Source organism: Hippocampus comes, unplaced genomic scaffold (assembly GCF_001891065.2).
Source record: "Hippocampus comes isolate QL1 unplaced genomic scaffold, H_comes_QL1_v1.1 scaffold36, whole genome shotgun sequence".
In the NCBI taxonomy this organism is placed as follows: domain Eukaryota; kingdom Metazoa; phylum Chordata; class Actinopteri; order Syngnathiformes; family Syngnathidae; genus Hippocampus; species Hippocampus comes.
This window is the reverse complement of record NW_017805695.1, coordinates 3,576,190-3,588,229: the sequence shown is the minus strand read 5'-3', so window position 1 is coordinate 3,588,229 and position 12,040 is coordinate 3,576,190. Positions and strand designations below refer to the sequence as shown.

The 12,040-nt window shown below is 42.8% G+C and overlaps 1 protein-coding gene across 1 annotated transcript in view; it reads left to right on the top strand.

Annotated features, from left to right (window-relative positions):
• Positions 1 to 2,932: 2,932 nt before the first annotated feature.
• Positions 2,933 to 12,040, top strand: part of LOC109523039 (L-threonine ammonia-lyase) — a 15,201-nt gene continuing 6,093 nt past the window's right edge. The window contains exons 1-8 of the mRNA XM_019881878.1: positions 2,933 to 3,157; positions 5,553 to 5,883; positions 6,043 to 6,159; positions 7,311 to 7,552; positions 8,867 to 9,032; positions 9,667 to 9,766; positions 9,917 to 9,992; positions 11,340 to 11,465. Of these exons, the coding sequence (XP_019737437.1) occupies positions 3,042 to 3,157; positions 5,553 to 5,883; positions 6,043 to 6,159; positions 7,311 to 7,552; positions 8,867 to 9,032; positions 9,667 to 9,766; positions 9,917 to 9,992; positions 11,340 to 11,465 (1,274 nt within the window). The 5' untranslated portion in view covers positions 2,933 to 3,041. The remainder of the gene's footprint in view (positions 3,158 to 5,552; positions 5,884 to 6,042; positions 6,160 to 7,310; positions 7,553 to 8,866; positions 9,033 to 9,666; positions 9,767 to 9,916; positions 9,993 to 11,339; positions 11,466 to 12,040) is intronic.

The following is a 12,040-nucleotide window of genomic DNA, read 5'->3' as shown; positions in this document are numbered from 1 at the left end:
CCCACCGCCCAGCCGCCAACCTCGCCACCTCCCCTCTGCCAAGCTGCTTTTCTTACCTGCCACAGTGTAGCCAATCAAGAGGATGATCAGTCCAATAGTGGGGGTGGAAGGATGGCTCATGGTGTTTTTTTTTTTTTTTCAAAAAGGAGGGGCGAGGGGATGTAAACAATTAGTTTCTAGTGCAATACTCCTTAGTTCCGACTTTGCTGCCTCAACAATGTTTCCTCCGGAGTGGTTGGGCCCCGTTTCCAAATGAAAACATGGAATGCAGAGCGGGAAGCTTGGTATCTGGGAAGGGGTGGGAAGTTTGTACTGGGGAGGGGACTGACATCTCAGTCTAACTAAACACGAATAGAAAATATTTATTTTCCCTCCGAGGATGAATTCCGAGTTCATCAGTCATACAGTGTTGGTTTGGTGCATTTGTGGGTGTATTATGCTCTGCGTTATACAAACACCGGCATTTTTCCTGAGAGTGTGAAATATTAGGTGCACCAACAAATGTTCAATGATTACACTGTCCAAGTTTTTTTGTGCTGGTGATAGTGATATCCAGTGTTTTTGTTCGTTTTGCCATCGATATGAGGGGAAAAAAGGGATCTGAATCCGTTCACGCACCAATAATGATAACCTGTAACCTGATAACATGATAAGCTGTCCACTGTAGTAACTGCTGTCCCCTTAAAGCAGGGGTGTCAAACTATTTTTTTTGTCGCGGACCACTGGAATTACGGCTTCCCTCGGAGGGGCGATGCAAAATCTCAACGTTATTTATTACCCATGACAATTTGACATTTTGGTCCAGATTTTCAGCAAGGATCATGAAAGTTGACACACATGATTTGCATCCGCGGGCCACATAAAATGACGTGGCGGGCCGGATCTGGCCCCCGGACCTTGACTTTGACACCCGTGCCTTAAAGGGTTAAACCGGTTGCGATTTCAGTTGTCTCCTTTTTGTTTCCTATTTAGAAAATCTTTGCTCGATAAAAATCAAGAGAATAAAAGCTCTAGGCTTCTGCTCTTTTCCCAGCAGCAATCGTGTGAAATCAAATCAATTTGGCAGCAAAGAAGGCCCTCTGCGCTCAAAGTGATTGCTTCTTTTTAGTTGCTCTGACTCGGCTTTCTTCTGTCTGACTCACACACACGCGGACATGCACACGTGCAAGCGCACGCAACCTGGTTGTAGTAAGCATTGGTTATCTTCTTTAAGCCAGACTGTCTTCAGCCTTATGTTCTGCTCACTTGTCTGCACTCTAAAGCAGATCTGCGGGTTAAGTAACCGAAACACAAACGTGGGTGGAAAAGTGAGAGAGAAAACAAGGCAGACTGTGATGTGAACATCCCTCGGGGCACGTGACAGGTGGCCGCTGAAACTTAAGGTAAATATGATGAGACACAGCGTGCCGCAAACGTGCAGAGTGAGAAGTTGATGGCATCTGGTTGCGCTCGTGTGTCATGTGACAAACTGCTGGAGGCAGGGTCACCTTCTCTGTCTATTCCTGCGCGCTTTTCCTATTTGTCTTGTGTGCCATCATGACAAAATATCACACCCAAGGAAAGGACGCAGTGTTACAGTTCAAGGTTCGGACTTGTTTGGTAGGCCAAGATTAAGAAAAGGATTACCTGTAAGTGTAGGTCATACTAGAGGTTGGTTCAAGTTAATTTAGGGTTTAAGGAAGGATAACGTAACGCTGCATGAGGACTGGGAGAGTGTCCTTTCTGCTTCCTGTACACAGAGCTCATTGTGTGTTTTGCTTGCATCTCTGTAGGGCTTTCCATGTAGTCCGATGCATGTGGCTGCATGTCCATGACCAGTTTGAGGATCATTCATTCAGTCGTTTAAATATAAGCCTTGTGCCAGAGGTTCAGCCAATCACTGATGTTCCCCTGTAGGCATAAATTATATTTCACAGCCAGCCCATGTCTAAAATCTGGACCAAGATGGCAAACATGCTGGTAGATGAAGGAAGCATCGTGAGCATCAAGTGTCAGAGACGAGCAATACATCAAGAAAGCAGAAAATGTACAGCAAAACAAATGGGAGGAAGTCGGAGTCGACATCTGTGCAGAAAGCGCCAAAAGGAAATAGGATTTACTTCCAGAAAAGCCAAACGAAAGCCATCATTAACACAGAAACAGAAAAAAAAAAAAAACAAGGTTACAATGAGCTACAAAGCAATTGCTGGCTGTGGATGACTGGATGAAAGGCAGTGATAATTCTGCATTGGGCAAGGTGATGATGCTGGTGAATGTTTGTCAAGTGCCATCGCAATGAGATCTATGAAGACGGTTGCCTGAGGGAAACAAATTTCCACAGTCATTCGTGATATCGGTTCTGCCGGGAGATGACTGTCACGACATCATCAACAAATGCACGTTTTGGACACTTGACTTATCCCATCAACTGACCGAAATAAATCGTGTCAGAACCATTAACAACCTATCCATTTTCCATATTGCTTCGTCTTATCAAGTTCACTGTGAAGCTGGAATCTAAAGATGCAACGGTGTGCAATGTGTTCCTTCAACGATGAACATTACCAGATCTTATTTAAGCCAATGGCCACTATAACTGACATGGATCTGAAGTTGTCTACAGATATCCGAAGAGCATCTTGCACAGGCAGGTACCTTAATTCTTGGCTTCACAAACGGAGGTGCAGGTTTTTAATTTCTCATTCACAGTTGTCTCCCCTGCGGGGTTGAGCCCCTGGATCACTGCTCCTTAGATAAATCCTAAGTCTGCATCTATCCCCTTAGACCGTCTGATTTGGTCTACGTCATAGAAAGGGAACGTAATCCCGGTCTGGGCCAGGAATAGAATGCTGGGAGGGGCCAAGTCACTGGAGAGACGCTCCCAAGTGTCCCGAGATAATCCCTTCTTAAACAGCTTCCGACCTGGGTAAGAGTTTGGGAACTTGGGCTTAGACCGTGGGGAACAGTACTGGGCAGTATCCCACACCTCATCATCTGAGGAGGATTCGTACACAAATACAGAAGAACTGTTTGGATTCTAAGAGGACTCCGCTTCAACCAAGATGAACTTTGCTGCCCAGTTATTTTATTCAAGCTACTTGAGTGAGAGACTAGAACGATTGTTTTCACCAAAGCCTGCACTTCAAGGCATCGAGGAGAATGACCCCTTTTGGCACAGGTGGGAAACATGTAGTGACCCAGACCAGTCAGAACTCTCCTCTCCCCAGATCAATCCAGTAGTGATGTGCAGTGTTTGTGACCCCCCCCCCCCCCCAAAAAAAACAACAAAAACCTCCGGCTCCAAACAAAGACGCGACTACCGGTGAACACGCCCTTCCAACCCCTCTTGTAGTTTGTACTCCATTTGTTCATCTTACTCTTACAAATCCTCCATTTCATAAGAGTCTTGTTTTCATGGAAGCCTGTGCTTTACCCTTTCATGCACCAATAATGATAACCTGTAACCTGATAACATGATCGGCTGCCCCCTGTAGTAACCGCTGTCCCTGAAAGGGTTGAAGACAGCAGATAAAATGATACCTTTGGGCAGGGGTGGGACACGTGTATTGATGTTGGCCCTTCGAAACTCAGTCCAGCAGTATTGCCCAGTCTTGGTGACAAAACTCCACCCCCAGTTCAGAACAAAGATGGGACTTCAAGTGCCAGCTCACTTCTGGCCTCAGTCCCTGCTCCTGTTTTTAACTCCACTTTGTATTGGTATATGTGTGTGTGTGTGTGTGTGTGTGTGTGTGTGTGTGCGTACAGTGTGTCTACTTAATGTGCCAAGGTCCCAAGTATGCACAACCGATACTATTACCTGCGTGTGTGAAGTAAATCCGTGGTTCTGAAAACATTTAGTTACATTTTACCGTGTGAAATTTGACCATCAATTCATGACATGAACTATTAACAAACAGTAATGCTGAAAATTCATTTGTCGCTCCAATTCACCATAGTTGTGCCATTGAGGGTACGCCACTAGACATACAAAGAAAAAAAAAAAAAAAAAAGACCGCGCAGGCTCAGGAGCACACTGTGTAAACAGAGCTGCATCCTTGGGCTTTTCTGGTCAATGTGTTATTTACAAGTACACTGAGTGGCTGAATAATGGACTGCACGCATCTGATAAGTGGGGCAGAGGGCAAAAATGGAGCCAGATGACGGAGTAAAAGGTCAAAGATTTGTGGTTTAAATAGAAGCAGCTCTGACTGAAATGCAGTCAGGCTGTTTGGAAAGCCACGTGCTTCTTAATATAAGCGACAGTAATGAAACACAGCAAAAGCACACCAAAGCTCAAGTGTATATTAAACAAATTCATCACATTTCCTGACAACCACGCATTACTGCAGTGGAGAGCTAATTATCAGTGCACAGGCTCTACTGCGCGCACAAACCCGGAATTTCAATCCTTGCCGTTGACCAAATATAATTTTCTTTAGCATCTAGGTGACGGGGTTAATCTCCAAAGGCTATAAGCCTATTATTGTGTTTAGACTGTGTGAAAGGCCTTCTAATTAACTCGGTGGTGGTAAAAGCAGCTCCTCCCGTATAATATTTTGTTCAAAAAGTTTTTACACTTTCGTCAGATAACATGAAATGAAACTTGGTTGTTTAAAGGACCATTCCATTATATTTGAACTCAATATATCAAGCTGCTATAAATCCAACTGGCCTGCCTTTGGCCCTTTATTCCCACTTTAATCGTTTGTGTGAGCCATGAAAAGAAAAAAGTTAGCTTTTAGATGCAATCTTTCACAGTGAATAAAAATTGTGTTGACATGAAAGGTGACAGAAGTGGGTGTTCTTATCTGTAGCATTTTCAGGAATTCGATCATATTCGTTTCAATTAAGTTCTACACTTTGAATGCTCGCATTCAAAAGCTGCCACCTTGACTACATTCTGACATTCACCTTCAAACATTTAATCGGCTGTGGTTTTATGTCTCATTTACAGTGTCCCGAGTTTTATATGGCTCGTCAAGTCGCTGATGTCCTAGGTTTCTGGAAATGGACTTGAGGATTGTCTTTAAAAATCCAGTCACATAAACTGTCCCAGCATATCAAGTTCAAACAAAATGGCTCCTTGTTCTCTAAATCTGTTTGAAACAAATACGTTCTGAAATTTCGACATGAAAGTCTATTCATAAATATTTTGTCCGGATTGCAACATAGAAAAAGTAAAATAATACCATTGACACTGTATTTAACAGCCACATTTTTTTTTTTTTTTTACAAAAAGAAAATCCATATTAATGTGACCCTCTTACTTAACTTTTAGCCATCCAGACCAAATTGTTGACAGTAGACTTAAAGACGCCCCGGCATTCGTGAGGGTGGTTTAGAGCAGTTTGCAATGTACTTGAAAATGAATCTCTTAGATGGACGTACTTCAGTGAAATGAGGATTCATGCAGAATTTTGGTAGTTGATTGTTCCCATCTTGTTTGTTTTTTTTGTTCTCATACTTCCCCACCGAATGTGCAAATGTTATGATATCATGATTTGTCTTCATTTCATATTCCAGATGTAAAAACTGTGCGGTGCTTTAAAGACGTAAGTACTTTTATCTTCTAGAGAGGAGCTGCGACTGGGCCCTGCACAACCATATGACCCTCACAAAGGAGCGCTGCTCAGTAATGGCGCCGTGGGCCGCAGACCGACCCTCATTGAACCAGAGAGGCTGAAAGACTTTGGTGAGGAAGAACTCCTCAACGGGGACGTGAAGGTCCGTGAGACCAAAGTGGTGGTCGAAGCACCTGTAATCACGCTAAAGGAGCCACCAAAAACCAGACGAGTCAGCGAGTTCAGGATCGTCCCCAGACCGGTCCCTCAGTACCTGCGCTTTGAGGACATCAGCGCCGCCGCCTTTACTATCCAATCAAGCATACAGAAGACGCCTTGCACAGTAAACATTACAAAAACAAAACTTTGAAACCTTGAGATCAAATTTCATAGCTGTACTACTACATTTCACTCTAAAGTGTAAAGTGAATTTGAACGGCAAGCTCTATGACTGAATCTCCTTTGGGATTAACAAAACACTGCAACCCATCTTGTTTCTCAGTACTCCCGGCTGTCCAAACAGTATGGTATGGAGATTTATCTGAAGAAGGAGCACCTGCACTACACGGGCTCAGTGAAGGAGAGAGGAGTGTTGTACATGCTCTCCTCGCTAACACAGGTAAGACAGAGAATCCCCACTTCCTGTCTGTGAGGTCCTGTGACGTAAGAATGTTGCAGCTCCGAAACAAAAAGAGCTGTCGTGTCGTTTCATTTTTAAAACATACACTTTATTAATTCGTTTCACACTGAAGCAAACACAGACACGTCGATGTTGGACTACGCGCCTTCTCAACTGCCTTTCGACTCAAGAGGCGTTCGAAGACCGCCTCAGAAAAAACGTAAATTAACGATTACTTCAAAGACACTCACAAAAGCAAAAATGATGCAACAAAACAGAAAATCAAGTGAATAACATAAACAGTCTCCAACACTAATATGCCTTGTCAGTCACATGTGGCGGCACACTAGTTAAGTAAGAACTACGTGACTGCAGTGTTACAGAAATTGGTGGGGTGTCAGTTGAGTCGAATCAAGAATAACTTATCGTGAAAGAAGCCATGTTGCTCATTATAGCTGAACTGACACGTTATGTATACTTTGCATTTGACTTTGTCAAGTAATAAAGGGAACCTATGTGTGATGTAAAATGCATTTGGTATCATTTTATGTCAGAGAGATGCGTGTAAAAAACACCCTTGTAGGCAATAATTTGGCAACTTATTCCCTACCGCTGTATGTCATTGTCGGAAATATGAAATACAAAACAGAATGAATAAAAAATGTGCACGATCTAATAGTGGTCATCGTGTCTGCCCCACAGTTCTGAAGTTTGGGCTTTGACTCTTGGTTCTGGCCTTGGTTTGTGTAGTTTATACTATATGTTCTCCCTGTGCCTGCGTTGGTTTTCTCTCCATGTACTTCGGCTTCATGTCACATTCCAAAAAGACACGTTGGGTACATTGAAGATTCTCAATTTCTCATGGGGGTCAATGGTTGCTTATCAATATGTGCACTGCCATTAGGTGACCAAGCCATTCGTTTGCTTGTTGGAAGACTATTTCCCAGTTCATAGAGGTGATGATTCGACGAGCAGTGTCATTGCGTTGTAGTTTTGGGATGGATGAAGAAAAGGGATGGGTGGAGAGAATAAAAACAAGCCATCCAGTGGAGCTTTGCCCCTGACCACTCATGCCTTCACCACTGTTTCATAAAGACGACCAACTGTTCCGAGATTTTGATAATTGATCACTCCATGATGCGTGTTTTCAGGAACAGCAGAGGAAGGGAGTGATCGTTGCCACTGACTGTAATTTCTCCATGGCCGTGGCCCACCATGCAGTGGAGCTGAAGATCCCCGTGTTTGCCATCATGCCGTCATGTTGTTCCTCGCCTCGTCTCAGGATCTACAGAGACTATGGCGCCATGGTCATCTCCTATGGCAGTACCGGTCACGACTCTCAGAACCACGCTCGCCATCTGGCCAAAGAAAATGGATACCTCTACCTAGAAGAGTGAGCAATTTATATCATATGTTTAATATATATAATAATTTCAACCTACAGGATATTCACTTGAATATACAACAAAGACAAGAATGTCCAATTTGATTCCCTTTTTTTCCCCAAATATTCACTCATTTTGAATTTGATGCCTACAACACATTCCAAAATAGCTGGGACAGGGGTACGTTTACCAATGTGTTACATTACCTTTCCTTTTAACAACCTTTAACAAGCGTTTGGAAACTGAACACTAATTGTAGAAGAGGTGTAGGTGTAATTCTTCCCCATTCCTATTTGATGTCCAACTTTAGTTGCCACTAATTGTAGAAGAGGTGTAGGTGTAATTCTTCCTTCTTCATTCTTATTTGATGTCCAACTTTAGTTGGTCTGCAATCCAGGATCGCGATTGTTGTATTTTGGTCTTCGTAATGTGCCACACATTTTCAATTGGACACAGGTCTGGACTGCTGGCAGGCTTGTCTAGCACCCACACTCTTTACAATGAAGCCACGCTGTGGTAACACGTGCAGAATGTGGCTTGGCATTGTGTTGCTGAAATAAGCACAGATCTCCTTGAAGAAGACGTTGGTTGGATGGCAGCATACTGAATGTTGCTTCAAAACCTCAATGCGCCTTTCAGCATTCATGGCTTAATCACAGATGTGCATGTTACCTGTGCTATGGGTATTAACACAACCCCATACCATCACAGATGCTGACCGTTGAACCTTGTGCAGATAACAATCTAGATGGCCCTTTCCATGATTTTCAAAAGCAATTTGAAATGTGGACTCGTCAGACCACAGAACGACTTTTCCACATTGCATCTTCCTCGATAATCTTCAGCCAAGAGAATACGTTGGCGTTTTGAGATGTTGTTAAAATATGGCTTTCGCTTTACCTACTAAAGTTTGAACTTTTGTAGATGGATTTGTAGATGTAGCGACGAACTGTGTTAACTGCCAATAGTTTTGTAAAGTGTTCCTGAGCCCATGTGGCAATACCATTTACATAACGATGCTGCTTTTTAATGCAGTGGCACGTGAGGGATCAAAGGTCACGGGCGATTTACATAACGATGCTGCTTTTTAATGCAGTGGCATGTGAGGGATCAAAGGTCACGGGCATTCAATGTTGATTTTCAGCCTTGTTGTTTACATGAAGAGATTTCTCTTCACATTGAGAAGTGATGTCCTTGAACTCCTGAACCATTGGCTCACGCAGTGTTGGAGACATTAAATTCAAAATGAAATATATTCCCAAAACCATTTTGAGTTACTGTTTTGAAAAAGCCACATAAGGCGCCATTTTTGTGCTGTTCAGAGATGAAAGTGCGACCTACCTGGCGGGACTGGGCACAGTGGGCATGGAGATTTACGAACAAGTGTCCAAGCTTGATGCGGTGGTGGTTCCTGCAGCTGGACAGTACGGTCTACTGGCCGGCACGGCGGCAGCCATCAAGCATCTCAACTCACACGTTCTAGTCATAGTAAGTGGATGCGCTAGAAGAGAGACTCCATAAACTTCTCTGAAAAAGTGATGATTGATTATCAGCTTTGATTTTGCACCTCAAAATGGGGTCACCTTCCCCTCATTGCTTCCTATTGCAAAGACAAGCCGTTACTCGCCTCCTACATTTCCCCAGTGTGGATGTTTTTCATTGAGCCGGGCTTTTCTTAACAAGATAAATGTATTTGATGTTACTTACTTTTTTTTTTTCTCTTGGTTCCATTATCTATCCACTGCTAAAAGTCTGACAGCTTTAGGTCTGTTTACACTGGAGGGAAAGGATGAGCCTCTTATTTTTCACCACAAATATTTAATGCCGTCTTCTGGCTTTACCAATTGCCTTACATTATCGTGTGTGGGGGGCTGGTGGAGGTGCCCATGCATGGATGCTCTTACTAATTTGCTGGGATCAAAGAATTTAAGATGCACGAATAAATCTTTGTGCAACATATTCTAGAGTACACCGCTCAGTGTCTGTGTGGGGGCTGTGCATATGAGGGCGGCCTGAAAGAATATTTTTGTATTCATAATGTTTATTTTATGTTTGTGTGGTCTCCAAAAAAAAAATGCTGCAGCACACATAATAATTCTGTGCGTGGACTCTCTCCAAACAGGGAATAGAACCTGAAGGTTTCCCTTTGCTGCTGCAATCTCTAAAGACAGATGGCCCCATCAAAGACGTTCATTGCAACCCGAGTACCAAGCTGTACGGAGGTAAACATGCCATACTTAAAAGGCTTTAAGTCATGAATTAAATGCGCAGTTGAACTCTATCAGAGCAAGGTTGACTAAGCATTCATGTTTGCTGTTTGTATGCTGGTGCTCTTGTAACGCAGCATATGTTGCTCTCCTGTCTGTTGTCAGATCTCATGGGGTGCGCACTCGGTATCAACACCTTCCAGCTGGCCAAGAAACTAGTAGATAAAGTCATCTCTGTCAGGTAGTCCACAGCAAACCGAAAGTTTGAAGTTTCGCCAAATGTTTCAGGAGAAGATGTATTAACATACGGTGCTGGATACCTTCGTTTTACTTACATCGTTCACACGAGTCATTCTGTAACACAGAAAATATAACTACTAGAAAAGATGTAGTGCAGACTTGGAAAGTGGCTGCAGTGGAAGCCTGACAAAGCATCTCTTAGGAGGAACTGGGAATTTGGAGATACTCATGGGGTCCAGACTTCATTCAGCCATTTACTGTATTTTTGCCGAAGAATTAAAAGCGGTACGGTTTAACTGTGGCACTCTCAAAAGAAATTATGTGAACCCTTTGGAATCAACGGGATGTCTGCATAAATTGGTCCTACAATAGGATCTGATCGTTGTGTAAAGCACAATACACAAACTATTTCCTAAAACAAATATCACTCACCCCTCTCCGGAGTAATGGTAGACCATTCCGTTTTACAAAACTGTCTCTTTTCAGCAATGTTCTTGGGATGCTGTGTTTGAGGTCAGGACTCTGCCTGAGCCACTCAAGAAGGCCTATTTTTATGTTGCATCTACTCCGTTATTGATTTACTTTTGTCCTTTTGAGTCGTTGTCCTATTTCATCACTCTTGTTCTGTTCAAGCTTCAAATGGCAGACAGAAATGTCTTGATGAACTTGGGGGTTCATTTTTCCTTGGGTGGTAGCAATGCGTCCAGGTCCTGGGTGAACAGAGGCGGTCCCAAACCATACTGAGCAGTGTGTGATGAGATTTGGATCAGAATCAGAATGAGAATCAGAATCAAATTTATTGGTCAAGTATGTAAAACACACGAGGAATTTACTTTCCCAGTATACATGTCCAGAGGACCATAAACAAAACAATGACTAACAGAGGGAAATAGAACGAGAAGCCTGGCAGTTCGTTGTTAAGCGGACCAATATCTTAGATGCGGAAAGAAAACCACAGGGAAGAGGTTCTGATTCTGATTCTGGGCTGTGGTGATATTTATTTTTTTTGTAAAACCACCACCGCCATGTAATCTTTTTGCCTGAAAATTGTCAAACTTGTCAAAAACTAAATGGATGCGCCATAAAAGTTTAACAATACAATCATGACAACTCAAATGAAACCTTTAAGCCTCTTCTGGGATGACAGTTATGGTTCCATTCCATTTAGGAATTACGTGGTAGATTCTTGCGACTTTGCATTGATGTGTGCGTTTGTAAAAGAAAAAAACAAATCTTTAAAATTGGCTTTGTAAACTGTAAAAAGCTAGAATGTGTTATTGATCTGCCGAATTTCGGTTGTCTTGAATCTGAACTGCCATTAATGGGTCGATGTGTTCATGCCTCGCAGTGAGGAGGACTCTTTGGTGGCAATGTTGAGGTTTCAAGAGTTTGAGCGTTCCACCGTGGACACCGAGGGGGCCATGGGATTGGCTGCCATCTTGGCTGGACAACTGACAGAACTGAGAGGCAAAAGGTGCGTTTGTTCAGATTTGATCAGATTGGACTGCTTGCGTGTTTCTGCCATTTGCTTTCCTCGATGCTCGAGGAGGCACCGTGCTCATTTGCATGCAAACACGATCATATTTTAGCAATATGGTGTCGAGCTGCCACACTTCCCCTGGAGCAGCTTCTCAAATGATCAGATCACTTCACCCGCTATAATTCTGTCACGCTGCATGATGAATTGTAAGCAACAAACTCCGTCTGACTCACAGTCCGCAAGGATTGGATTGGACTAACCTGCCGTTGTTTTGAAAGTCTGTGAACACAAATTGAGTGATTTGGCTATTTGGTTTGTGAAATTGTCCTCCAAGATGCATGTTAATATAGCAGAGTTTTCCACTTGTTTTGCTGACTCAGACCATGATATTGTACTGCATGAACAAAGCTCTTGGGGTATTTATATTGTATAATAGCGTTTTTTTTTATTGTGATTACAATCTCAATATATGTGTGTGTATATATATATATGTATATATATATATATATATATATATATATATATATGTGTGTGTGTGTATATATATTTGTGCACATCGTCAGTGCCTC